Source organism: Hyla sarda, chromosome 5, assembly GCF_029499605.1.
Source record: "Hyla sarda isolate aHylSar1 chromosome 5, aHylSar1.hap1, whole genome shotgun sequence".
NCBI lineage: Eukaryota > Metazoa > Chordata > Amphibia > Anura > Hylidae > Hyla > Hyla sarda.
In genome coordinates this window covers 171,384,391-171,408,375 of record NC_079193.1, presented here as the reverse complement: position 1 = coordinate 171,408,375, position 23,985 = coordinate 171,384,391, and the positions used below count along the sequence as shown (strand labels likewise).

At 42.5% G+C, this 23,985-nt stretch overlaps 1 protein-coding gene across 2 annotated transcripts in view; it reads left to right on the top strand.

Moving 5' to 3' along the window:
• The window catches only part of COL15A1 (collagen type XV alpha 1 chain), a 369,611-nt gene that overhangs the window by 333,482 nt on the left and 12,144 nt on the right, over positions 1-23,985 (top strand). For both annotated transcript variants that reach the window (XM_056520745.1, XM_056520744.1), the window contains 4 exons: positions 6,801-6,862; positions 7,545-7,673; positions 17,664-17,723; positions 22,053-22,112. In XM_056520745.1, the coding sequence (XP_056376720.1) occupies positions 6,801-6,862; positions 7,545-7,673; positions 17,664-17,723; positions 22,053-22,112 (311 nt within the window). The remainder of the gene's footprint in view (positions 1-6,800; positions 6,863-7,544; positions 7,674-17,663; positions 17,724-22,052; positions 22,113-23,985) is intronic.

Below are 23,985 nucleotides of genomic sequence, written 5' to 3'. Positions count from 1 at the left end.
CTCAGAGGTACCAGAGATGGGAGAAAGCGAGATGTCCCTGTGAGAAAAACGATTGTGGATGACAGGCTTCAAGAGGGAGACATGAAAAGAATTCAGGATCCAGAGAGAGGAGGGTACTGGGACTTCACCTTTCTTTGTGTAGACCACAAAGAAAGGTGAAGTCCCAGTGGATTCAGAATCCCTATGGTTGTAAGAAAACTCGGCCCAGGGTAGTGAATCGGCCCAATCATCTTGGCGAGCAGACACAAAATGGCAAAGATAGTCTACCAGGACCTGGTTCACCCTTTCGACCTGCCCATTGGATTGTGGGTGGTAACCTGAGGAAAAATTTTATTTAACTTGGAGATAGCAAAGGGCCCTCCAGAATTTCGAGACAATCTGGACTCCTCCGTCGGAGACAATACGAGAAGGCAATCCATGTAGGCGGAAGATATTTCAAAGGAATAACTTGGCAGTAGACCAACAGGCTTGAAATGGGGGGTCTTGTCCCTGGCACAGAGCGAACAAGAACGGATGAATTCAACTACATCCTGTTTTAAAGTTGGCCACCAGTACTGTTGAGAGATGAGTTGCAAGGACTTACAAATACCGGCATGACCGGCTAACAGAGATGAATTACCCCATTTCAAGACTCAGAGTCTTAGACGTGGAGTTAAGTAAGTCTTCCCAGGAGGCAGGTGCTGAAGACTTGCTGGCGCTGCAGAAATGAGAAGATCAGGAGGAACAATATGTTGAGGGAGAGATTCCTGGTCTTGTACATCAAAGGATCGATATAGGGCGTCAGCTCGAAGATTCTTCTCTGCAGGACGAAAGTGAATGAAAAAGTCAAATCTAGAGAAGAACAGAGACAAACGAGCCTGCCGAGGGTTGAGACGATGGGCAGTCTGTAGATAGAGCAAGTTCTTGTGGTCAGAATAAATAGTAAGCGGATGTACAGAGCGCTCCAAGAGATGAAACCATTTTTTCAAGGCCAACTTTATAGCCAAGAGTTCACGATCTCCAACTCCAACTGAAGAAGCATCCACTTCCAAAATAAATGGCTTGCCTGGATCGGGTCTTGATAAAACAGGAGCAGAAGCGAAGGCAGACTTTACCTGTTTGAACGCTTTGGCCTCTGGAGTCCAGACCTTTGGATTAGCAATTTTCTTGGTAAGAGAAACGATGGGGTTTACCAAAGCGGCATAGTGATGAATACATTGCCGATAATAATTGGCAAAGCCGAGGAAGCACTGGATTGCTATTAAGCCAGAAGGTCGTGGCCAGTCCAGTACAGCAGACAACTTATTAGGATCCATTTGTAGACCCTGACTGGTAACAATATACCCCAGACACGGAAGACTGTTTTGTTTTTTTCGAAAGAACACTTCTCAAGTTTTGCATAGAGATGATTGTCTCAGAGACGCTGTAGAACTTGATGGAGGTGAGAGCGATCAGTGTGGACATTGGGCGAATAGACGAGAATGTCCTCCAAATAGACAACGACACAGGAGTATAGGAGGTCATGAAAAATATAATTGACAAAATCCTGACGAACTGCTGGAGCATTATAGAGTCCAAATGGTATCACAGCATACTCGAAATGTCCGTCACGAGTATTAAACGCAGTCTTACATTAGTCTCCTTCTTGTATACAAATCAAATTCTAGCCCCACGAAGGTCTAGTTTGGAGAAGATCCTGGCACCCCACAGACGATCAAATAATTCAGAGATTAAAGGAAGTGGGTAGCGGTTCTTTACAGTAATTTTATTAAAGCCCCGGTAGTCGATGCAAGATCGCAAAGACCCGTCTTTTTTTCCAAGAAGAAAAATCCGGTTCCGGCAGGGGAAGATGACTTTCTGATGAACCCCTTCTAGAGATTCTCTTGGATGTAATTGCAAAATGTGGAATATGGAGAAAAAACGGTCTTAGAGGCGCTGCACAAAGGGGGTCACAAAATGGAAAGACTCGAGCCAGCACAGGAAAATTATTATTTTATTTGACACTACGGATGACGCATTTCGGCACACAGAGAGTGCCTTCCTCAGGTCCAAACATCAAGTGCAATCTCTTGGGTGGATAAAATACAGGAGTGCACTTGTGGGGTTCCTGTGAAGAGCGGTGCTGGCGTGGGTCTCTGGATGTAATTGGACATGGCCTGAGTTTCAGGGACTGACAAAGGGTAAATTCTGCCCTAAGGAGGTGTGGTGCTGGGCAGTCAGTTGATTGGACAATTGTTGGGACGATGTGGTGGTAAGACTTCAGCTTGTTTTTCCACTGAAGGCATCTGCAAAGTCCTGCAGAAGGCAAACTGTGCAGAGGAATAGAACACGGGTCCAACTTAGAAAGACATATATTAATAAAATGATTGTTGTAATACTGTCCCCAAAGGAGAACTTCTTCAGACTTCCAATCCAGCTGCGGGCATGGAGTTGCATCCAAGGTAGGCCAAGCAGGAGAGAAGTACAATGAGGAAGTATATAGAAGGACAAGTTCTCCTTATGCAAGACTCTGACCTGCATAGATAAGGGTTCTGTGCGATACAGTACAGTCCAGTCTTTCTCCATTGACCGTAGAGATGTACAAGGGCTTTAACAGGCGAGACACTGGCAGATGATATGATACCTATGTACCAGGGAGGCATCAATAAAGTTTCCCACAGAACCAGAGTCCAGGAAGGTGAGAACAGAGAATCTCTTTGGAGAGTAGAAAAAGCTGGACCGTTAAATTCAAACGTGGGGAGGTGGTATTCACACCTAGGGAGGCCTCTCCCACAAGCCCTAGGTGCGAGTGTCCAAGAAAGCAGCAGCAGAGAAGAAGGACTTGGCCGAAAGGAACAACTGCATGGATATAATGAGGAGTGGAGAGGAAGAATCCACACCTAGTAATGACTCTCCCACATCCACTAGGTGCGAGCGTTTCCCGAACGTGTAGGACGAAGAGGACAGTCCTTAAGGAAGTGCTCAGTACTTGCGCAGTACAAACATAGGTTCTCGTCTCTACGGCTACTCCGTTCTTGAGGGGTCAGGCGAGACCGGTCCACCTGCATGGCCTCCACAGCGGAAGACCCAGAGACAGGTAGAGGTGGACGCTGGAACACTGGAGTCAGACGAGGGCAGCGTTTGGAACGAGCTTTTTCCTTTTCAAGATGGAGTTCCTCTTGTCTCTCAGAGAAACGTTTGTCAATCCTGGTGGCTAGCAAGATGAGGTCACTCAGGATGGTAGGCAGGTCACGTGCAGCAAGGACATCTTTAATGTCACAATTAAGTCCCTTCTTAAAGGTGGCACAAAGAGCTTCATTATTCCAGTTCAGCTCGGAAGCAAGGGTGCGGAACTGGACGGCATAGTCACCCACGGTAGAATTTCCTTGGGACAGGTTTAGCAAAGCAGTCTCTGCGGAGGTAATCCGGGCAGGTTCCTCAAAAACACTACGAAACTCCATACAAAAACTCTGGACAGAAGCGGTGGCTGGATCAGCGCGGTCCCAAAGCGGTGTAGCCCAGGCCAGGGCCCTCCCAGAGAGCAGACTGAGGATGAAGCCTACCTTGGCTCGCTCGGACTGAAACTGGTCTGATAGTAGCTCGAGATGAAGAGAGCACTGAGACAGGAACCCACGGCATAGTTTAGGATCTCCGTCGTATGTCTGGTAGGGACAAACGGATTCTGGCTCCAGTGGTAACTGCGGGCGGAGGTGATGCAACAGGTGCAGGCGGTGGTGCAGGCTGTTGCTGAGCAGGCAGGAGCTGTTGCATCATGGTGGTCAACTGGGCCAGCTGCTGACCTTGCTGGGCCACAATGGAGGTGAGGTCCGCTAGACTTGGCAGGGGAACATCAGCGGGTTCCATGGCCGGATCTTACTGTCACGTACCGCCAGGATAAGTAGTGGATCCTCTGGACCAGAGAGGCGATGGCACGGGTTGTACTGGAGAACCGGTTCTAAGCAGTTACTGGTCTTCACCAGAGCCCGCCGCAAGGCGGGATGGACCTGCTGGCAAAGTCACAATTTTACACACATGCTGGTGTTGTTAGTTTATTTCCCTCTTAACACACTTAACATTTACTTAAGACAAGCATTTTACATGCCGTTCTACAGCTAAAGTAGGTTGGAGTAAGATACAACTAATTTATTTAAACGGCACACCTCAATAAATTTGTCACATCTAAGGTTGTCTTCGTGCCACAAATTTAAGCAGTAAGGCTCTATGACAAACCCTGGCTCACACAGCCGGATGATTGACAACCCAGGAGCCTACACCGAGTCCTGCTTGTCCGCCCACACGTCCTATATTTGGTCTCCTCCCAGATACACACAGGCAATAGCTGCAGGGACAGTATTTTTTCACCCAATAATATACACATTTTTTAACCAATGTACAGTATATTACAAATATAAACATAATATCGTATCGTATCGTATGGTAATATCGACATTAAATAAAAAGTTTTTTCTAACGACAAGTAAACTTTAACACATTTATGAATTTGTCTTGTGTTAAGGGGCATTTGGCATTTTGCCTTCCTCCAGATTAACTCACCTGCATTGAATTGTTTCTATTGTTAAAACTCATAAAGGAAATTTTTTTTTTTTGCTGTGTTTTTGAGAAGACAAGTCTGTGAGTCCCCCGCCTGGTTAACTTTACACAGATTGCAGTTGCTTATTAGATTAGTGAATTCAGCCCCCTTTATGCCACCAGATTCATTTCTTTAGAACCTAACCATCCCAATGAGTACCATATCCCTACATAAAGGGGAAACCTTTAACTGCTTTGTAAAATCAGAAACAAGAGGAGAATATTGCATTCTGGTAGGTTGATCAGCTTCTTGTGAAATAAGTGAACCTCACAGGGGACAGTGACTAATGTCTGTGGTGCCGTTCTCTACACATCACTAGGTAATAGGTAAGAGCTATAAAAGTAAAATATTTAACTTCTGACAAGTTGTGAATTAACATCTTTTTGTTAGGAAAGGGTTAAGAAAAGCTACTGTTATAGTCATATAACAGGGTGAAAGGATTGCATTTTATTTGTATCTCAGTTTATTTGTATCTCTTTTCAGCAGTAGATAGAAACGGTGGACTTGGCCTTGACCTTTAAAACATTTTTGGCATACTGATAATGCAACTATGTATGGGATCTGATAATGGCTCTACCTACAATAGCAGGTTTTATTTACACCAAGAGCTTTCTAGAAGGTATCACTTCAGCTAAAGTTACTGGAGATAAATCCAATTCTCTGTTTCTTCTCTCCTGATGCCGTCTACGTTGATATCTTGAACCTTTCTTGACCCATCATTAGCTCATTTTATTTAATAGATATTGTTTTCTGGCCAGTATACCCTAAATGCCTGGACATACTCATTGGGGGACATGTATCAAAGATTTTACCCCTGTTTTGTGTGTATTTTTTTCTCAAAATTTTGCGCAAGCCCTTTTTTCGCACATTTTTTTTGCGCACGTTTTGGTAGAGCATGTTCTCCAGATGTGGCCGAATCGGGGGAACCTTGGAGTGACATCTATAGTACACATGGATTTATTAACTGCGTACTTTTCCTTTGCACCCAAAATTTTGCCGCAAGAGCTGTTTTTTTTTTTTTTTGCGCAAATATAAGCCATCTTGGACTTAACGTAGCAAGATGCTCTAAATCATTGATTCTATTTTCCAAAGAGTGGATTGAGGAGATTACTATATTTACCCGCAATTTATGAAGCTGATTGCATTTGATTGATAAATTTAGCGCTTCTGCGCATAATTTAGAATACGGGAAAAGGGATAAACTGCTTCTACCATACACAAATAATGATACATGTCTCCCATTGTTCTTCCTTTTCAAATCACTGAAATGTCAATAAATTGCAATATAATTAATAAGCAATATTAAAGTCAGTTCATATATATTGGCCCTAATTTACTAAAGAGTTTCTTTGTGGGTTTTAATTCCCTACAATTTCTTTTCCATGGTATTAACTAAGGTTTCCCTACATTTTTTTTTTTTTTTTTTTTTTTTTTTTTACACATGCTCTTATCTGTCTGGTTTTCCTCAGTAGTGTTGCTCGCGAATATTCGCAAAACGAATTTTATTTGCGAATATCGCATATTCGCGAATTCGCGAATATTCGCGAATATAGCACTATATATTCGTAATTACGAATATTCTTTTTTTTCTTTTCACAGTACACATCACAGTGATCATCCCTCTCTGCTTCCAGCTTGTATGGTGTAAAGAAGGCTCTAATACTACTGTGTGAGACTGGCGCGCGAATTTTCGCATACGCAAAAATTAACATATGCTAATTTTTCGCATATGCGAATTTTCGTTTATGCAAATTTTTATTTATGCTAATTTTTGCACACGCAAATTTTTCACATACGCGAATTTTCACATATGCGAAAATAAAATGAGGATATTACGAATATGCGAATATTCGCGAATATATCATGAATATTCGTCCATATATTCGCGAATATTCGCGAATTCGAATATAGCCTATGCTGCTCAACACTATTCCTCAGCTGAAATCCACCATATTTTCTTTGGAAACCTTAGTAAATATGTTGGGTTTTTGTGAAAATGTCAGGAACACGCCCCTTTCCGGCAACCACACCCCCTTTTCCCAACAGCCACACCACTTTTTTCAGATTTTCTTAGTAAAATGGAGAGTTGGTGAGAGCTGGCGCACAACCCAATTGCAATAGTAAATGAGGGCCATTGTCTAGATACCAAATGTTTGCATAGAATCCTATATATCCTATCCTATATATCCTATCCTATCCTATACACAAACCTTGGGCCTCATATATTTTATATGTTCTATTGTTTTAACAGTAGCCATTCCAGGACCACCAGGGCCACCAGGTCAACCAGGAATTCCAGCATCCAGAAATTTGGTATGTTTACTTCTATACCTCATATGTCATTCTATATCGTTTTACGAAAATACAACCTATGAACTCAAATGGGAAACGGGGATATTGATATAAGATTGGCCAGTTTATATAACAATAGAAGAGTGTTTGCCCGAGGTATTCAAAGAAAAGTATGGGGTCAAATAAAAATAGCACTCTATATGGCCCACAAATACTGCATTGCCCTACTACTAACACAACACCAACAGAAGAGAGAGAAAAGTAACATTTTTCAGAACAAAACAAGATACACAACATGGGGGAGATTTATCAAAACCTGTGCAGAGGAAGAGTGGTGCGGTTGCCCATAGCAACCTATCAGATTGCTTCTTTCATTTTCCACAGGCCTCTTTAGAGGCCTGTGGAAAATGAAAGAAGCGATCTGATTGGTTGCTATGGGCAACTGCACCACTCTTCCTCTGCACAGGTTTTGATAAATCTCCCCCCATGTTTTCAGTCTAATAAATGAACATATTATGGATGATCTCCAGAGTATGTTTCCTCTGTACAGCGTCATGGAATGTAGAGCAATTACAGGAAAAATGCTCACTTAGAATTTGAATGTGAAATGTTTTTTTTTTTCATTTACTTATCCAATTTCATTTAACATTTTTTTTAGTGTTGTCTGTAGATTTATTTATAATCATGGATTTATTTTTCCTAGGCAACTGCAACAAAAAACATCGATGAAATGCTGCAAAGAACACATTTAGTACCAGAAGGCACCTTGATTTACCTGACAGAGAGCAGTGAGGTGTATGTCCGTGTTCGAGCGGGATGGAGAAAAGTCCAGGTGCACAAACATTTCATTATTATTAGATTCTGTATTTAAATAATATAGCTTTACCTTCCCTTAGGCATGCACATAGGGCTTTATTATACAGGGTAAATATCGCTCTGTGTAATAGGGACACCCGATGCTTATAGACTTTTATTTTTCAGCCCGGAACGGATAAAATAAGAAAAGTGAGCTCCGGACATCTCCTTTAAGGCAGTGTTCCCCAACCAGGGAGCCTCCAGCTGTTGCAAAACTACAACTTCCGGACAGCTAAAGACTGTCCGGGCATGCTGGGAGTTGTAGTTTTGCAACAGCTGGAGGCTCACCGGTTGGTAAACACTGAGATAGATTGACCGGGCATAGATCAGTGTTTTCCTACCATGGTGCCTCCAGCTGTTGCTAAACTACAGTCCAGGCATGCTGGGAGTTGTAGTTTTGCAACAGCTGGAGACACCCTGGTTGGAAAACACTATCTATCTACCGATCTATCCATCCCACAGGGTGCCTCCAGCTGTTGCAAAACTACAACTCCCAGCATACCTCAACAGCCAAAGGCCCAGGAGTTGTAGTTTTTTAGTTTTGCAACATCTGGAGGCACCCTGGTTGGTAAAAAAAATATCCATGTCCTATCTATCATCTATCTATCTATCTATCTATCTATCTATCTACTGTATCTATTGTATCTATCTTATATCTATCTATCTATCTATATAGTTACATAGTTACATAGTTAGTATGGTTGAAAAAAGACATACGTCCATCAAGTCCAACCAGGGAATTGAACGGAAGGGTGTAAGGAGATAAGGGGAAGGGATGTAGTTTTATAATTCTGCATAAGCATTAATGTTATTTTGTTCCAGGAATGTATCTAACCCTGTTTTAAAGCTGTTAATTGTTCCTGCTGTGACCAGTTCCTGAGGTAGACCGTTCCATAAATTCACAGTCCTCACAATAAAGAAGGCGTGTCGCCCCTTTAGACTAAACCTTTTCTTCTCCAGACGGAGGGAGTGCCCCCTCGTCCTTTGGGGGGGTTTAACCTGGAACAGTTTTTCTCCATATTTTTTGTATGGGCAATTTATATACTTATATACGTTTATCATAACCCCCTTAAACGTCTCTTCTCAAGACTAAACAATTGTTACTCCTTTAATCGCTCCTCATAGCTAAAATGTTCCATGCCCCATATTAGTTTAGTCGCACGTCTCTGCACCCTTTCCAGCTCCGCAGTGTCCCTTTTATGGACAGGCGACCAAAACTGAACAGCATATTCCAGGTGAGGCCGTACCAATGCTTTATAAATGGGGATTATTATGTCCCTGTCCCTTGAGTCCATGCCTCTTTTGATACATGACAATATCCTGCCGGCTTTGGAAGCAGCAGCCTGACATTGCATGCTATTCTGTAGTCTGTGATCTACAAGTACACCCAGATCCTACAAGTGATCTACAAGTACACCCAGTTCTTTGCACAGGGGCCCTATGCTGTCTGTGTCCGCCCCTGGATTGTAGATAAATAGATAATGGCCCAGATTGATCAAACTGTGTGAGAGAGAGTGGAGGGATTTTCCCATAACAACCAATCACAGCTCAGGTAACAAGCTCTGGTAAAGTGAAAGCTGAACTGTGATTGGTTACTGTGGGAAAATCTCTTCACTTTCTCACTCACACACTTTGATAAATCTGGGCCAATATGATTTAGCATGGATTTTAGATATAAAAGAATGTATCTATTTAGCTTTTTCACCCTTATTATGTCCTTACTCTTATAATTTTGTATTATATCTTATTATAGAAAATGCCTCTTTCTCCACTTACCTGACTACTGTCCTGAATTGTTGACAGCTGACAGTTCATGAATTCATGCTGCTTGCACCAAATTCTGCCCCCCCCCCATCAGCATAATACAACAGAAATCGGGATTCATCTGCCCAGACAATATTTTCCCATTGTTCAGTGATCCAATTTATTCTTATTCGCCATCTGGAATCCAGCCTTCTGTTTCCTTTACACAGCAATGGCACTTAAACCCTAGTTGGTGCTACAGCATTTTACTGGGCTGCCTTTTTCTATACTGTGCATAGCTATTTCAGAATGATTCTTCATATCCTTCTATGACCCTGCTCATTTGCTTGTTGTTTACATTCACAGAATTTTCTTTCGCTAGATGTTTTTTTCTTCAGAGCATTACCAGTACTGTATACTATTGATACCATTGCATGAGAAAACCCTACAAAGTTGGCATTTTTTCAAAATTCTAGCCCAGTCTAGTTTAGCACCTATGACCATGCCTCATTCAAAGTCTCTCAGATCACTATGGGGGAGATTTATCAAAACCTGTCCAGAGCAAAAGTTGCTGAGTTGCCCATAGCGACCAATCAGATCGCTTCTTTCATTTTTCAGAGGCCTTTTCAAAAATGAAAGAAGCGATCTGATTGGTTGCTATGGGTAACTCAGCAACTTTTCCTTTGGACAGGTTTTGATTAATCTCCCCCTATATTTTCCCATTCTAACATGGATTCACACTGAAACTGATCCACAGAAAACGTTTATGCTACACTCTGGGGTCACATGTCTAATTTCCATACATGAAAGCATGAAAGGCTATCTGTTTAATAAAGTGGCAATGTACAAGTTATATGACATTGTACAAGTTATATGACAACTTAAACTATAAAGTCACAAATCCAGAAGTAAATAGATATGGTTATTTATCAAGTATAATATGCAATAATGAAATAATGTAAATTGACCATTATAAACAGATAAACTTAAAGTGTACCTCTCACTTAAAGGGGTACTCCGGTGCTTAGACATCTTATCCCCTATCCAAAGGATAGGGGATAAGAAGCCTGATCGCGGGAGTCCCGCCACTGGGGACCCCCGTGATCTTGCACGCGGCACCCCGTTTATAATCAGTCCCCGGAGCGTGTTCGCGACCACAGGGCCGGCGGCGTGTGACGTCACGCCTCCGCCCTCGTGTGACGTTACACTCCGCCCCTCAATGCAAGCCTATGGAAGGGGGCGTGACAGCTATCACGCCCCCTCCCGTAGGCTTGCATTGAGGGGCGGAGCGTGATGTCACACGGGGGCGGAGGCGTGACGTCACACGCTGCCGGCCCTGTGGTCGTCGGTAATCAGACCCGAAGCGAACACGCTCCGGGGACTGATTACAAACAGGGTGCCGCGTGCAAGATCACGGGGGTCCCCAGCGGTGGGACTCCTGCGATCAGGCATCTTATTCCCTATTCTTTGGATAGGGAATAAGATGTCTAAGCACCGGAGAACCCCTTTAACCTGTTGGGGACCAAGGGTGTATGCATACGCCCTTGCGTCCTGGTACTTAAGGACGAAGGGCGTATCCATACGCCCGTGGGAATTTCAGTCCCTGCCGCGCGCCGGGCGGGGACCGGGCCGGGGTGACTGCTGATATCTATCAGCAGGCACCCCGTGCAAATGCCCAGGGGGGTCATTAGACCCCCCCATGTCGGCGATCGGCGCAAATCGCAAGTGAATTCACACTTGCGATTTGCGCCGATTCCGGGTCATTGCGGGTCTATGGTGACCCGTTGACCCGGAATAGAAGGGGGATCGCGGGTGTCTAAGACACCCACGATCCCCCTAAAGCGATAGGAGTGAGGTGGCACGGGTGCCACCCTCCTATCCCTGCTATTGGTGGTCTAGATGCGACCACCAATAGCAGATCTGGGGCGGGGGGGGGGGGGGGGGTTTACTTTCGTTTTCCCTGTCCTGCCCACTCACAATAGGCGGGGCAGAACGGGGAAAACGAAGAGGAGCGGCGCCGGAGTCCACTTACCCCTCCGGAGGCTGCAGAGCGACGGCGATTGGCGGGCGGCGACGGAGATCTGCGGCGGCGTGCGGCAGAAGAGGACGGCTCCCGGATGCGACGGAAGCCGGTGAGTAGTTGCCTAGCAACATCTAGAGGGCTACAGTCTGAGACCACTATAGTGGTCTCTAGACTATAGCCCTCCAGATGTTGCAAAACTACAACTCCCAGCATGCCCAGACAGCTGTTTGCTGTGTGGGCATGCTGGAATTTGTAGTTTTGCAACAGCTGGAGGTCTACAGTTTAGAGACCACTGCACAGTGATCTCTATACTGCCCTCTAGATCTTGCAAAACTACAACTCCTAGCATGCCCACACAGCTGTTTGCTGTCTGGGCATGCTGGGAGTTGTAGTTTTGCACCATCTGGAGGTCCACAGTTTGGAGATCAACATCTAAATTGTAGCAGTCAAGATGTTGCAAAACTACAAATTCCAGCATGCCCACAGAGAAAACAGCTGTCTCGGCATGCTGGGAGTTGTAGTTGCGTACCTCCAGCTGTTGCATAACTACATCTCCCAGCATGCCCTTCTGTGATCAGTACATGCTGGGAATTGTAGTTTTGAAACAGCTGGAGGCACACTGGTTGGAAAATACTGAGTTAGGTAACAGAACCTAACTGAAGGTTTTCCAACCAGTGTTCCTCCAGCTGTTGCAAAACTACAACTCCCAGCATGTACTGACAGACCGTGCATGTTGGGAGTTGTAGTTTTGCAACCGCTGGAGGCTCACTGGTTGGAAAATACTGAGTTAGGTAACAGAACCTAACTGAAGGTTTTCCAACCAGTGTGCCTCCAGCTGTTGCTAAACTACAACTCTCAGCATGCACGGTCTGTCAGTACATGCTGGGAGTTGTAGTTTTGAAACAGCTGGAGGTTCCCCCCCCCCCCCCCCATGTGAACGTACAGGGTACATTCACACAGGCGGGTTTACAGCAAGTTTCCTGCTTCAAGTATGAGCTGCGGCAAATTTTTCGCCGCAGCGCAAATTCCTAGCGGGAAACTCACCGTAACCCGTCAGTGTGAATGTACCCTAAAAACACTACACTACACAAACACCTAATAAAGAGTAAAACACAACATATACACCCCTTACACTGCCACCCCCCCCCCCCCCCCCCCCAATAAAAATGAAAAACATATTGTACGGCAGTGTTTCCAAAACGGAGCCTCCAGCTGTTGCAAAAAAACAACTCCCAGCATTTCCGGACAGCCACTGACTGTCCAGGCATGCTGGGAGTTTAGCAACAGCTGGAGGCACCCTGTTTGGGAATCACTGGCATAGAATACCCCTATGCAATCCCTAATTTAGTCCTCAAATGCGCATGGCGCTCTCTCACTTCGGAGCCCTGTCGTATTTCAAGGAAACAGTTTAGGGCCACATATGAGGTATTGCCGTACTCAGCAGAAATAGCACTACAAATTTTGGGGGGCTTTTTCTCCTTTTACCCCTTATGAAAAGGAAAAGTTGGGGTCTACACCAGCCTGTTATTGTAAAAAAAAATATTTTTTCACTAACATGCTGGTGTTGCCCTTTACTTTTTATTTTCACAAGAGGTATAAGGAAAAAAAGACCCCCAAAATTTGTAACGCAATTTCTCCTGAGTACGGAAATACCCCATATGTGGGCGCAAAATGCTCTGCGGGTGCACAACAAGGCTCAGGAGTGAGAGCGCACTATGTACATTTGAGGCCGAAATTGGTGATTTGCACAGGGGTGGCTGATTTTACAGCGGTTCTGCCATAAACGCAAAAAAATAAATACCCACATGTGATCCCATTTTGGAAACTACACCCCTCACGTAATGTAATAAGGGGTACAGGTAGCATTTACGCCCCACAGGTGTCTGACAGATTTTTGGAACAGTGATCCGTGAAAATGAAAAATGTAATTTTTTTGTTTGCACAGCCCACTGTTCCAAAGATCTGTCAAACACCAGTAGGGTGTAAATGCTCACTGTACCCCTTATTACATTCCGTGAGGGATGTAGCTTCCAAAATGGGGTCACATGTGGGGGAGTCCACTGTTCTGGCACCACGGGGGGCTTTGTAAATGCACATGGCCCCCGACTTCCATTCCAAACAAATGATCTCTCTAAAAGCTCAATGGCGCTCCTTCTCTTCTGAGCATTGTAGTTCGCTCGCAGTGCACTTGACGTCCAAACATGGGGTATTTCCATACTCAGAAGAAATGGGGTTACAAATTTTGGGGGGCATTTTCTCCTATTACCCTTTGTAAAAAAAAAGTTACATTTGGGGAAAAACCTGCATTTTTGTGAAAAATTTTTTTTTTCCATTTACACATCCGACTTTAACAAAAAGTTGTCAAACACCTGTGGGGTGTTAAGGCTCACCGTACCCCTTGTTACGTTCCTTGAGGGGTGTTGTTTCCATAATAGTGTGCGATGTGGGGGGGTTTGCTGTCCTGGCACCATAGGGGCTTCCTAAATAGGACATGCCCCCCAAAAACCATTTCAGAAAAACTCACTCTCCTAAATCCCATTGTTGCTCCTTCGCTTCTGAGCCCTCTAGTGCACCCGCCGAACACTTGACATACACATATGAGGTATTTTCTTACTCGAGAGAAATTGGGTTACAAATTTTGAGAGGATTTTTTTCCTTTTACCCCTTGTAAAAATTCAAAAACTGGGTCTACAAGAACATGCGAGTGTAAAAAATTAAGATTTTGAATTTTCTCCTTCACTTTGCTGCTATTCCTGTGAAACACCTAAAGGGTTAACACACTTACTGAATGTCATTTTGAATACTTTGAGGGGTGCAGTTTTTATAATGGGGTCATTTATGGGGTATTTCTAACCAGAAGACCCTTCAAATCCACTTCAAACCTGAACTGGTCCCTGAAAAATTCCGATTTTGAAAATTTTGCGAAAAATTGGAAAATTGCTGCTGAACTTTGAAGCCCTCTGATGTCTTCCAAAAGTAAAAACTCATCAATTTTATGATGCAAACATAAAGTAGACATGTTTTATATGTGAATCAATATATAATTTATTTGGAATATCCATATTCCTTATAAGCAGAGAGCTTCAAAGTTAGAAAAATGCAAAATTTTCAAATTTTTCATGAAATTTTTACATTTTTCACCAAGAAAGGATGCAAGTATCGACGAAAATTTACCACTAACATAAAGTAGAATATGTCACGAAAAAACAATCTCGGAATCAAATTTATAAGTAAAAGCATCCCAGTTATTAATGCTTAAAGTGACAGTGGTCAGATTTGCAAAAAATGCTCCCGTCCTTAGAGTCATAATGGGCTCCGTCCCCAAAGGGTTAAGGTAACTTTCAGGTATACCTATGTCATGAGAATGGGGGGGGGGGGGGGGGGGCTGGGAGAGAGTGCAGCCCTAAACTTTCCCTGAGAACCACTCTCCCTGCCTACTTGCCCATCCATCCTATTGGACAACTGGAGCTTGTCCCTTCCTGCACTAAAGTGCGATGGCATCAAGGTCAAACAAAACAACAAAACAAATGGGACTTTACATGTCGGGGACAAGTCATGTACAAACGGGAATACAATAGCCAGAACAGATATCTAAATACAAACTAGGCGGTATATAGCGTACCAACATACAGTTCAGAAACCGTAATCAAGATTAAAGGCAGATATGAATAAATGAACAAGACTAGATATGGAATAAATATACAGCAGACAAAATCAGGAGATGCAGGGGCTGAGCAGATGAACTGAATGTCAGAACACTAAACAGGTCAGGAAATATAGAACATTGTTCACACTGGACACAGAATAAAGAACACTCTACACAAACAGATGCAAGTTCAGAGGACAGAGATCTGTGTTAAAGTACAGAGGACACTAAAGATCAATGGTAATGTACAGAGGACATTCTAGATCAGTAATCATGTACACTATAATCAGTGCATGTACTAAAAACACTAAGGATCAGAAATCATGAATTCACTAGATAGAAACAAGAAAAATGTCAAAAGGCAAACTCCATAACATGGAGGAATACGGGTCTACATACTAAACAGGAATACTAAATACAAGTAAGCACGGGTACAGGACAAGACTAACTCCTAGATAGATGGATTAGCTCTAGGCTCAGGAATTCTATCCCTAGGAGTAGTAGGAACTAACAAGGTAAAAACAGAACTGACAAAACGCCCAGTGTGAACATGGACAGAGATATATATCACGGTAAATGCAGAACGAACATAATACTAAAACCCGACAAATGTACTAAAGCAAAGCAGGCTAAAATCTATATAATAAACAGGACTCATAACCATGGTTAAAACTAAAACAGACAAAAGCAAGGTGCAAGATTAACCAGACATGGTCAGAGTAGAACTCAATTACCAGTCACAAGTTCTAGCAGAACTTAGGTTCAAATAACCCCACCCGAGTTGCGATAGGCTAAGAGCATTAACTAATCCCAAGCTAGGGAGAATAGCACAGAAAACTGTTCAGACACAAACCTAGTGTCTGAACGGACCCCAAAACAGATAAGATCAGAAAAATAACTCCAGAAAAATCTAAAACTTAGTATTTATTAGATATACTGTAAAATAGTACAAAAGAATGTCCTCAAATACAAATGAGCAATTTTCACATAAAAGTGATACATGACACCTGAGAAAGAAAAGGGTAAAGTCGTGCCACACTGTATCCAAAGATGATATCGCTCAATACACATCCAGGATGATAGCAACATATATTCTGGATAAATTATCAATTTTAATAATTTATTTTAGTAGTCCCCATTGTTTAGGCAAAACATTTTCGCAGCATGGTTCCCCCCAGACTGATATCAGGGTTCATCAGGGGACCAAAAATCAACAGGACAATAATTACAATGGACAGAGATATCCAACTGGAGCAACACTAAGAAACAGAAAGTGTACAAAAGCACATGTGGATAAATGTGCTGGTGAGTACTACCCAGATCCAGTAAAGAACACTCACTCAGGTTCCAAACATGTGGTAGTCAGCTTGATGGCTGCTGTGATGTTAGGTTACTTCTTAGTGGTTTTATAGGTGCTTGCTGGAATGCCATACTTGCCCTTTAAAAGGACGCAATAGAATGTGGCTTCGCTCTGTTGTAAGCATGCGCAATGAGGATTGTGAGAGACACTTGCCAGTGCATGCAGATGACAGCGGGGTAGAGTAGCCAATCAGAGAAGTATATTGTGCCCGTATAAAGAGGGTAATGGAATATTGCCATTGATCCTGGTGCAAGACAGGACCAGACTGGAAGTATGTTTGATGGTCAGTTAGAAACATTAGAAGTATTAGAACCATTAGAGGTATGATAGAATCATTAGCCATGGAATACATGTACTACCCAGCCCATTTATCCACATTTGCTTTTGTACATTCGTACACTTTTATTTTATAAGTATCAATCTGGTTGGACATCTCAGCTGTAATTAATTACTGTACTGTTGATTTTTTTTTGTCCCCTGATGAACCCTGATATCTGGAGGGGAAACGTGTTGGGACAATTGTTTTGGCTAAACCGGAACTTTGAGGGCTACTAAACTATATTACTGAGATTTAGATTTCATACAGCATATTTGTAGCTATCATATTGGATGTGTATTTTACTGGAGCTATTTTTCTGTTATAAGTATACTTGAAAGTTACCTAAAGTGGAAGGAACACTTTAAAGTTATCTGTTCACAATGGTATTTACCGTACATTATTTTGTTATGGCATATTATACTTTATATTATGTTTAAAAGACTTGAAGACCTCTAATCTTATGTCCTTGTCTGTGCATTCAAGATGTCAACGGTATTTACTTTGCTTATAATATAACCAGGAACTGCACAAAGCATAAGTGTGCTTATCTGTCTGTTTGGGAAGATAATATTGCATCAAACATAAATTTATGTTAGCGGAGGGGTCAAGTAGAGTCATTAACATCATAGGCATTATTTCCTCTCAGCAATACACATGATAATTCATTATAAAAATTCAAAATTTGTAGACAGGTAAATTGGCTCGTAAGCTGAAACCTTCATTAGAATGGTGTTTTAATTCTTCCCTTGACTCTTCCCTGCACAGTCTAATAGAAACATTGGTCATAGGTAACTTATATGCACAAAACCTATACAGACTGTTTATTTAATACCACCATAAAGAAATATAGTTGTTATAACATTTTTCATTTTGCAGCTTGGTGACTTGATTTCCCTTCCTGCTGATAGCCCGCCACCACCTGCAATCTCTGGCCATGTAAGTGCTGAGTTTATTACAGTGTTGTTGAGTCTTCTGTATCTGTTTTTGTACCATATTTTCAAAACAGAGCATGCTTGATCTATGGTGATTTAATTTATGTTTTCTTTATAGTATTCAATTGACTTCTTAATATAGCCTACAAACAAATCAAAAATGCATGTGTCAAGAAGATATAACTTACAAGCACACATAATGAAATAAAATAACATAATAAAAATGTGCATTTTTTTAAAGCATTTGTACATAAAGCAAATAGGATCTCTATGTAAATTCAGCTTTCTGTGGTCGGGGTCACACACTCAATATTTTGCATCATATGCCCAGATCGATGCCTAAAAACAAGTATTTTTGAGCGTGCAATTCAAATACAACAGAATAAGTGGCATGTTACTTATTCCAAATATATGGCTAAGAAAATTGTTGTTGCCGATTACTGCCTTTGAATTAAGCCAATCTGAGTCCAAGACGGCTAGTAAAATATGTGACAGATATCTCAAATACAGCGGATGAAATAAGTATTTAATACATCACATTTTTCTGACTAAATATGTTTCCAAAGTGCCATTGACATGAAATTTTCGCCAGATATAAAGGAACCAAAACAAATAAGCTTAGAAATTAAGTTGTGTGTAATCCTGTGAAATAAAACAATGAAAAAGTATTGAACACGCTCACTGATATTTATGTAATACTTTGTACAAAAGCCTTTGTTCGTAATGACAGCCTTAAGGTGCTTCTTGTATGCAGAAACTAGTCGCATGCATGGTGGGATTTTAGCCAATTCTTCCACACAGTCTTCAAATCTTGAAGGTTCCGTGGGCCTCTTCTATGAATCATGATCTTCAGTTCTTTCCAAAGGCTTTCAATGGGATTTGAGTCAGGTGATTGGCTTGGCCATTTTAGCAGCTTTTTCTTGACTGAGTGTTTGGGATCATTGGGTGAGTTTTATCAAAACCAGTGCAGAGGACAAGTTGCCCTGTTGCCCATAACAACCAATCAGATTCATTCTTTCATTTTTTAGAGGCCTTGTTAAAAATGAAAGAGGCAATCTGATTGGTTGGTATGGGCAACTGGGCAACTTTTCCTCTGGACAGATTTTGATAAATCTCTTCCATTGTCTTGTTAAAATATCAACCCTCATTTCATCTTCATCATCCTGTTGGATGGCAGCAGATTTTTGCCAAGAATGTCTCGGTAAATTTTGACAGGGGTGATGTGCAGTGCCATTTCTCCTCCAAACATGGAGGGACATTTATCATTGTTGCTTTGGTAAGCAAGTTCTGGTAGCATTTTTTTTAGTTTAGTTTTGCCTATTTGCTACATATTTATCATATTATCACAGGGGTTAATAAATTTGGAGCACATAGGCAAAACAAAAAAGTTGCAGCTGAAACTTTTGTGATACTTTGTTGTGACAATTTAAATTTGCTCACGTACGGGAGTTTTGTACTCCAGGTTTTGTACTCCAGACCTGGAGCAGACTTGCAATACTGAAATTTGCTTAGGTAAGGCTGTTTGTAACTTTTTGCTTACCACAAAAGTCGCACACAAAAAAGTGCCTAGGCACTCGTGCAACTTATTGTACACCCAGAGTAAGCAAACAAAAACAAAAAAAGGCTCCCCCATGGTGTGTATTGTGTAATCCAAACAGTTCCATTTTGGTCTCATCTGACCATACTGTCCCTGAGTGTTGTGTAGTTTTCTTTGTGGGTTTTAATTCCCTACAATTTTTTTCCACGGTATTTACTAAGGTTTCCCTACATTTTGTACTTTTCCCTACATTTTGCTTTTTTAACACATGCTCTGATCTGTGGGGTTTTCCTCAGCTCAGATCCACTACATTTTCTATGGAAACCTTTGTAAATATGTTTGGGTTTTTGTAAAAAAAAAAATGTTGGGGACATGCCCTTTGGTAGCCACGCCCCTTTTCCCAGTGGTCACGTCCCTTTTTCTGGGATTTCTCAGTAAAATGGAGAGTTGGTCTGGTTTTTTTAAATTCTGACACAAATTCTGGCGGACAGAATTTCTGGTGCATTGCGTCAGAATCTGGCGCATCAACCTGACAAAGCATGTCGGGTTTACAATAGTAAATCAGGGCCACTATATTCTCCCAGTATTTCACAATTTTTTCCAAATGGTGGTAGTGCAGCAAACTTTAAACAAGCTTTAACATGCTTTTTATTCCGCAGTGGAGTCATGTGTGGTAAGTGTGCATACAGGCCATGGCGTGCATTACTTACTGTTAACTTTGAGACAACATTACCTGCTAATTCCAGACCTTTTTTGAAGCTCTCCACAAGTGGTACTTGGCTCTTCTGATTATTCTTTTCACTCATTGTGAAAAGCAACTGGTCAAGGCAAATTTATGGTGAAATGATTGTCTTTTCATCTCCATATTATGGCCGCAACAGTGCTAAATGGAATATTTAGTAGTTTAGAAATGTGCCTGTAACCAACACCATTGTTATGTTTTGCAAAAATTAAGTATATAAGGTCTAGAGACAGCTCTTTGCTTTTACCCTTCATGAGATGTGTCTTGTGTGACACCTTGGCAATGAGACCTTTCTGTAGCCATCAGTTGGGACTGAGCAGCTGATATTAATTTGCACTAACAAAGGTCTGGATTGCTTTTTAAAGGGGTAGTCCAGGCAAAAACATTTTATCCCCTATCCAAAGGATAGGGGATAAGATGTCTAATCACGGGGGTCCCGCTGCTGAGACCCCCCGCGATCTCCATGCAGCACCTGCATTCTATGGCCGTCACGCCCCCTCCCATAGACATGAATGGAGGGGGGCGTGGCGTGACGTCACGTCCCCAGTCCTGGAAACCTGGAGGTTTCCAATACTGGAGATTCAGCACTCGCATAGAATGTCTCAGCAGTGGGCCCCCCGCGATCAGACATCTTATCCCCTATCCTTTGGATAGGGGATAAAATATTTTTGCCCGGAATACCCCTTTAATTACAGAAAGATTTCAGCTGTTGTCATAGCATTCAGTCAATAGAACCTTTGGAAATACTGTATATCTAATGAGAATATATTCATGGATTGTTGTCACTGACTTTGCCATAGATGAATGCAGATTCATCCCTATTAAATGAAACAAAACTGTGTCCAGTTCTGAAGTTTTTTGCTTTAGTTTTGCTTATGTGCTATATATTTATCATACTTATCAGGGGGTTGAAAATTTGAAGCATATAAGCAAAACACAAAAGTCGCAGTTAAGACTTTTGCAACTTTTTAAAATTGCTCATGTAAGGGAGTTTTTTACTCCAGGTCAGACCTGGTGTTGACTTGCGAGATTTTGAAGGGGTTTGCAACTTTTTTTTGCCTACATGTGACACTCGCACATCATAAATATGTGACCACTGCAACGTGAAAATTGCTTAGGTAAGGCTGTTTGCAACTTTATGCCTACCCACAAAAGTCGCACAAAAAAGTGTTTAGTCGCACTAAGGCTCTAAATACCTTGATAAATGCCCCCCATTATCTTTTATAAAATACAATATAATTATTGTACATAATATAATTATAACATGTTACACACTTGGATAATGTGTACAGGTCAGCAATTCGACCACTCATTTGTTTGACTATAGTTACTAATTGTGTCCCTATACATTAGGGGAACATGACATGATATGAACAGGATGTTTAAAAGGGGTACTCCGACCCTTAGACATCTTATCCCCTATCCCCCATCTTAGCCCCCTCCCATAGACTTGCATAGCGGGGGCGGGGGGTGACATCACATGGAGGCGGAGTCGTGACATCACGATACTCTGGCCCCGTGGTCGCCACCCGGCTGTTTGTGAGCTGGCACTGCGGCGTGCAGCTCAAACAGGTGGGTGGCAAATACAAGATTGCAGGGGTCCCCAGCAGGACCCCCGCGGGGAGACATCTTATCCCCTATCCTTTTGATAGGAGATAAGATGTCTCAGGGCTGGATTACCCCTTTAAGACATAATTCTATCATGTCCACTTTACAAGCACACACCACCCTATGCCAGATAATTGCAGGACCCTCAAGAGATAGGATTTACACATAGAAATTTCCTGATCTTACAATTGAAATTAGTAAAACATAAAATTGTAACATTGTGTAAAGCCACCTAAACTGAAGAATCAAACCTGTATTCATTTCCATATTGCAGCAGCTACTTCATTTACACCTCCTGTGGGTGGGTGTTCACACACCTAGATGTACAAACAGACAATTCATTTGATGGATCTAGGTTGGGTTAAGGCAAGAAGAATCCTATACAGTGCTTAAAAGTACATCTTTAACATACAGTACATCTAAGTTATGGCTTACCTTCTTTACAGGGATATCAACCTTTTCCAGCCTTGACTCCAGGTCTAAGCACAGACTATGGCTCACCAAATGTGAGTATGGAATTGTTATGCTACAGTTTGCAAATTCAACAAGACTGGGATAACACCGCGTTCGGGCTGTACATCACTGGTATAAATAGGGACAAAAAATGTATGTCGACATATACTGCAACAGGCTCATACACTGTAATGGACTGAACATAGACTTCTTGGATGTATACTTATATTTCCCTGGACTCAAAAGTGTTGCTTTGCCTTCGAGTCCTGCAAAATAGGATTAAGGGAGTAGTGTGTCTCCTTGCATCAAACTTGCATATGAAGTCTTACAAGCCTTGCAAAAAAAACAAACAAAAAAAACAGAGCCTATTCTTTAAAGGGGTACTACCGTGCTGACAACTTATCCCCTATCTAAAGGATAGGGGATAAGTTGCCTGATCACACGGGGTCCCGCCGCTGGGGACCCCCGTGATCACGCACGCAGCATCCGCTCTCATCAGGCTCTGGAGCGAACATTGCTCTGGGTCTGATGATAAGTATCATGACATCACGGCTCCGCCCCCTCAATGTAAGTCTATGGCAGCGGGTGAGACAGCTGCCATAGCGGAGCGGATGTTCGCTCCGGGGTCTGATGAGAGCGGGGTGCTGCAAGCAAGATCGCGGGGGTCCCCAGTGGCGGGACCCCATGCGATCAGGCAACTTATCCCCTATCCTTTAGATAGGGGAAAAGTTGTCAGCACGGTAGTACCCCTTTAAAAAAAAAAAAAAAAAACTGCACCACATGTGTCTGCAGGTTAGGTGTGGTTTTAGAGCTCAGTTCCATTGAATGGAAACAAGTTGTAATACCTTACACAGCCTGTGGACAGGTGCACTGCGTTTTTTGGAAGAAATTAGCTCTGTTTTGCTATTGCTGGATAGCCCCTATTAAGAGTCTTAAAACATTATTGGGCAGACCATAGAACATCACTGGAGCTGCCCAGGATCAGGTGAGTGAAGCTCCAGCCGCCATCTTAACTCATCAGACACCTGCTATTGTGCCCTGGCTGGTGCAATGAGTCTCTCAAAGCCCTGTTATACTTCAGATGCCATGATCAGTATTGAAGGGCTATTGGTGGACACCAGTGTGATTGCTGATGTATGCCATTTAACCCCTTAAGGACCAAGGACGTACCGGTACGTCCTTGGTCCTGCTCTTCTGATATAACGCGGGGTTACACAGTAACCCCGCGTCATATCATGGCGGGCCCGGCGTCATAGTGAAGCCGGGACCCGCCTCTAATAGCGCTGAGCCGCGCGGCTAAAAGTGAAAGTGAAAGTTCCCGGCTAGCTCAGTCGGGCTGTTCGGGATAGCCGCGGCTAATCGCGGCATTCCCAAACAGCTGACAGGACAGCGGGAGGGCCCCTTCCTGCCTCCTCGCTGTCCGATCGCCGAATGACTGCTCAGTGCCTGAGATCCAGGCATGAGCAGTCATGCGGCAGAATCGTTGATCACTGGTTTCTTATGAGAAACCAGTGATCAACATAGAAGATCAGTGTGTGCAGTGTTATAGGTCCCTATGGGACCTATAACACTGCAAAAAAAAAGTGAAAAAAAAAAGTGAATAAAGATCATTTAACTCCTCCCCTATTAAAAGTTTGAATCACCCCCCTTTTCCAATAAAAAAAAACACAGTGTAAATAAAAATAAAAATAAACATATGTGGTATCACCGCGTGCGGAAATGTCCGAATTATAAAAATATATCATTAATTAAACCGCTCGGTCAATGGCGTGCACGCAAAAAAATTCCAAAGTCCAAAATAGTGCATTTTTGGTCACTTTTTATATCATTTAAAAATGAATAAGTCCTATGATCAATAAGTCCTATCAATGCAAAAATGGTACCGTTTAAAACTTCAGATCACGGCGCAAAAAATGAGCCCTCATA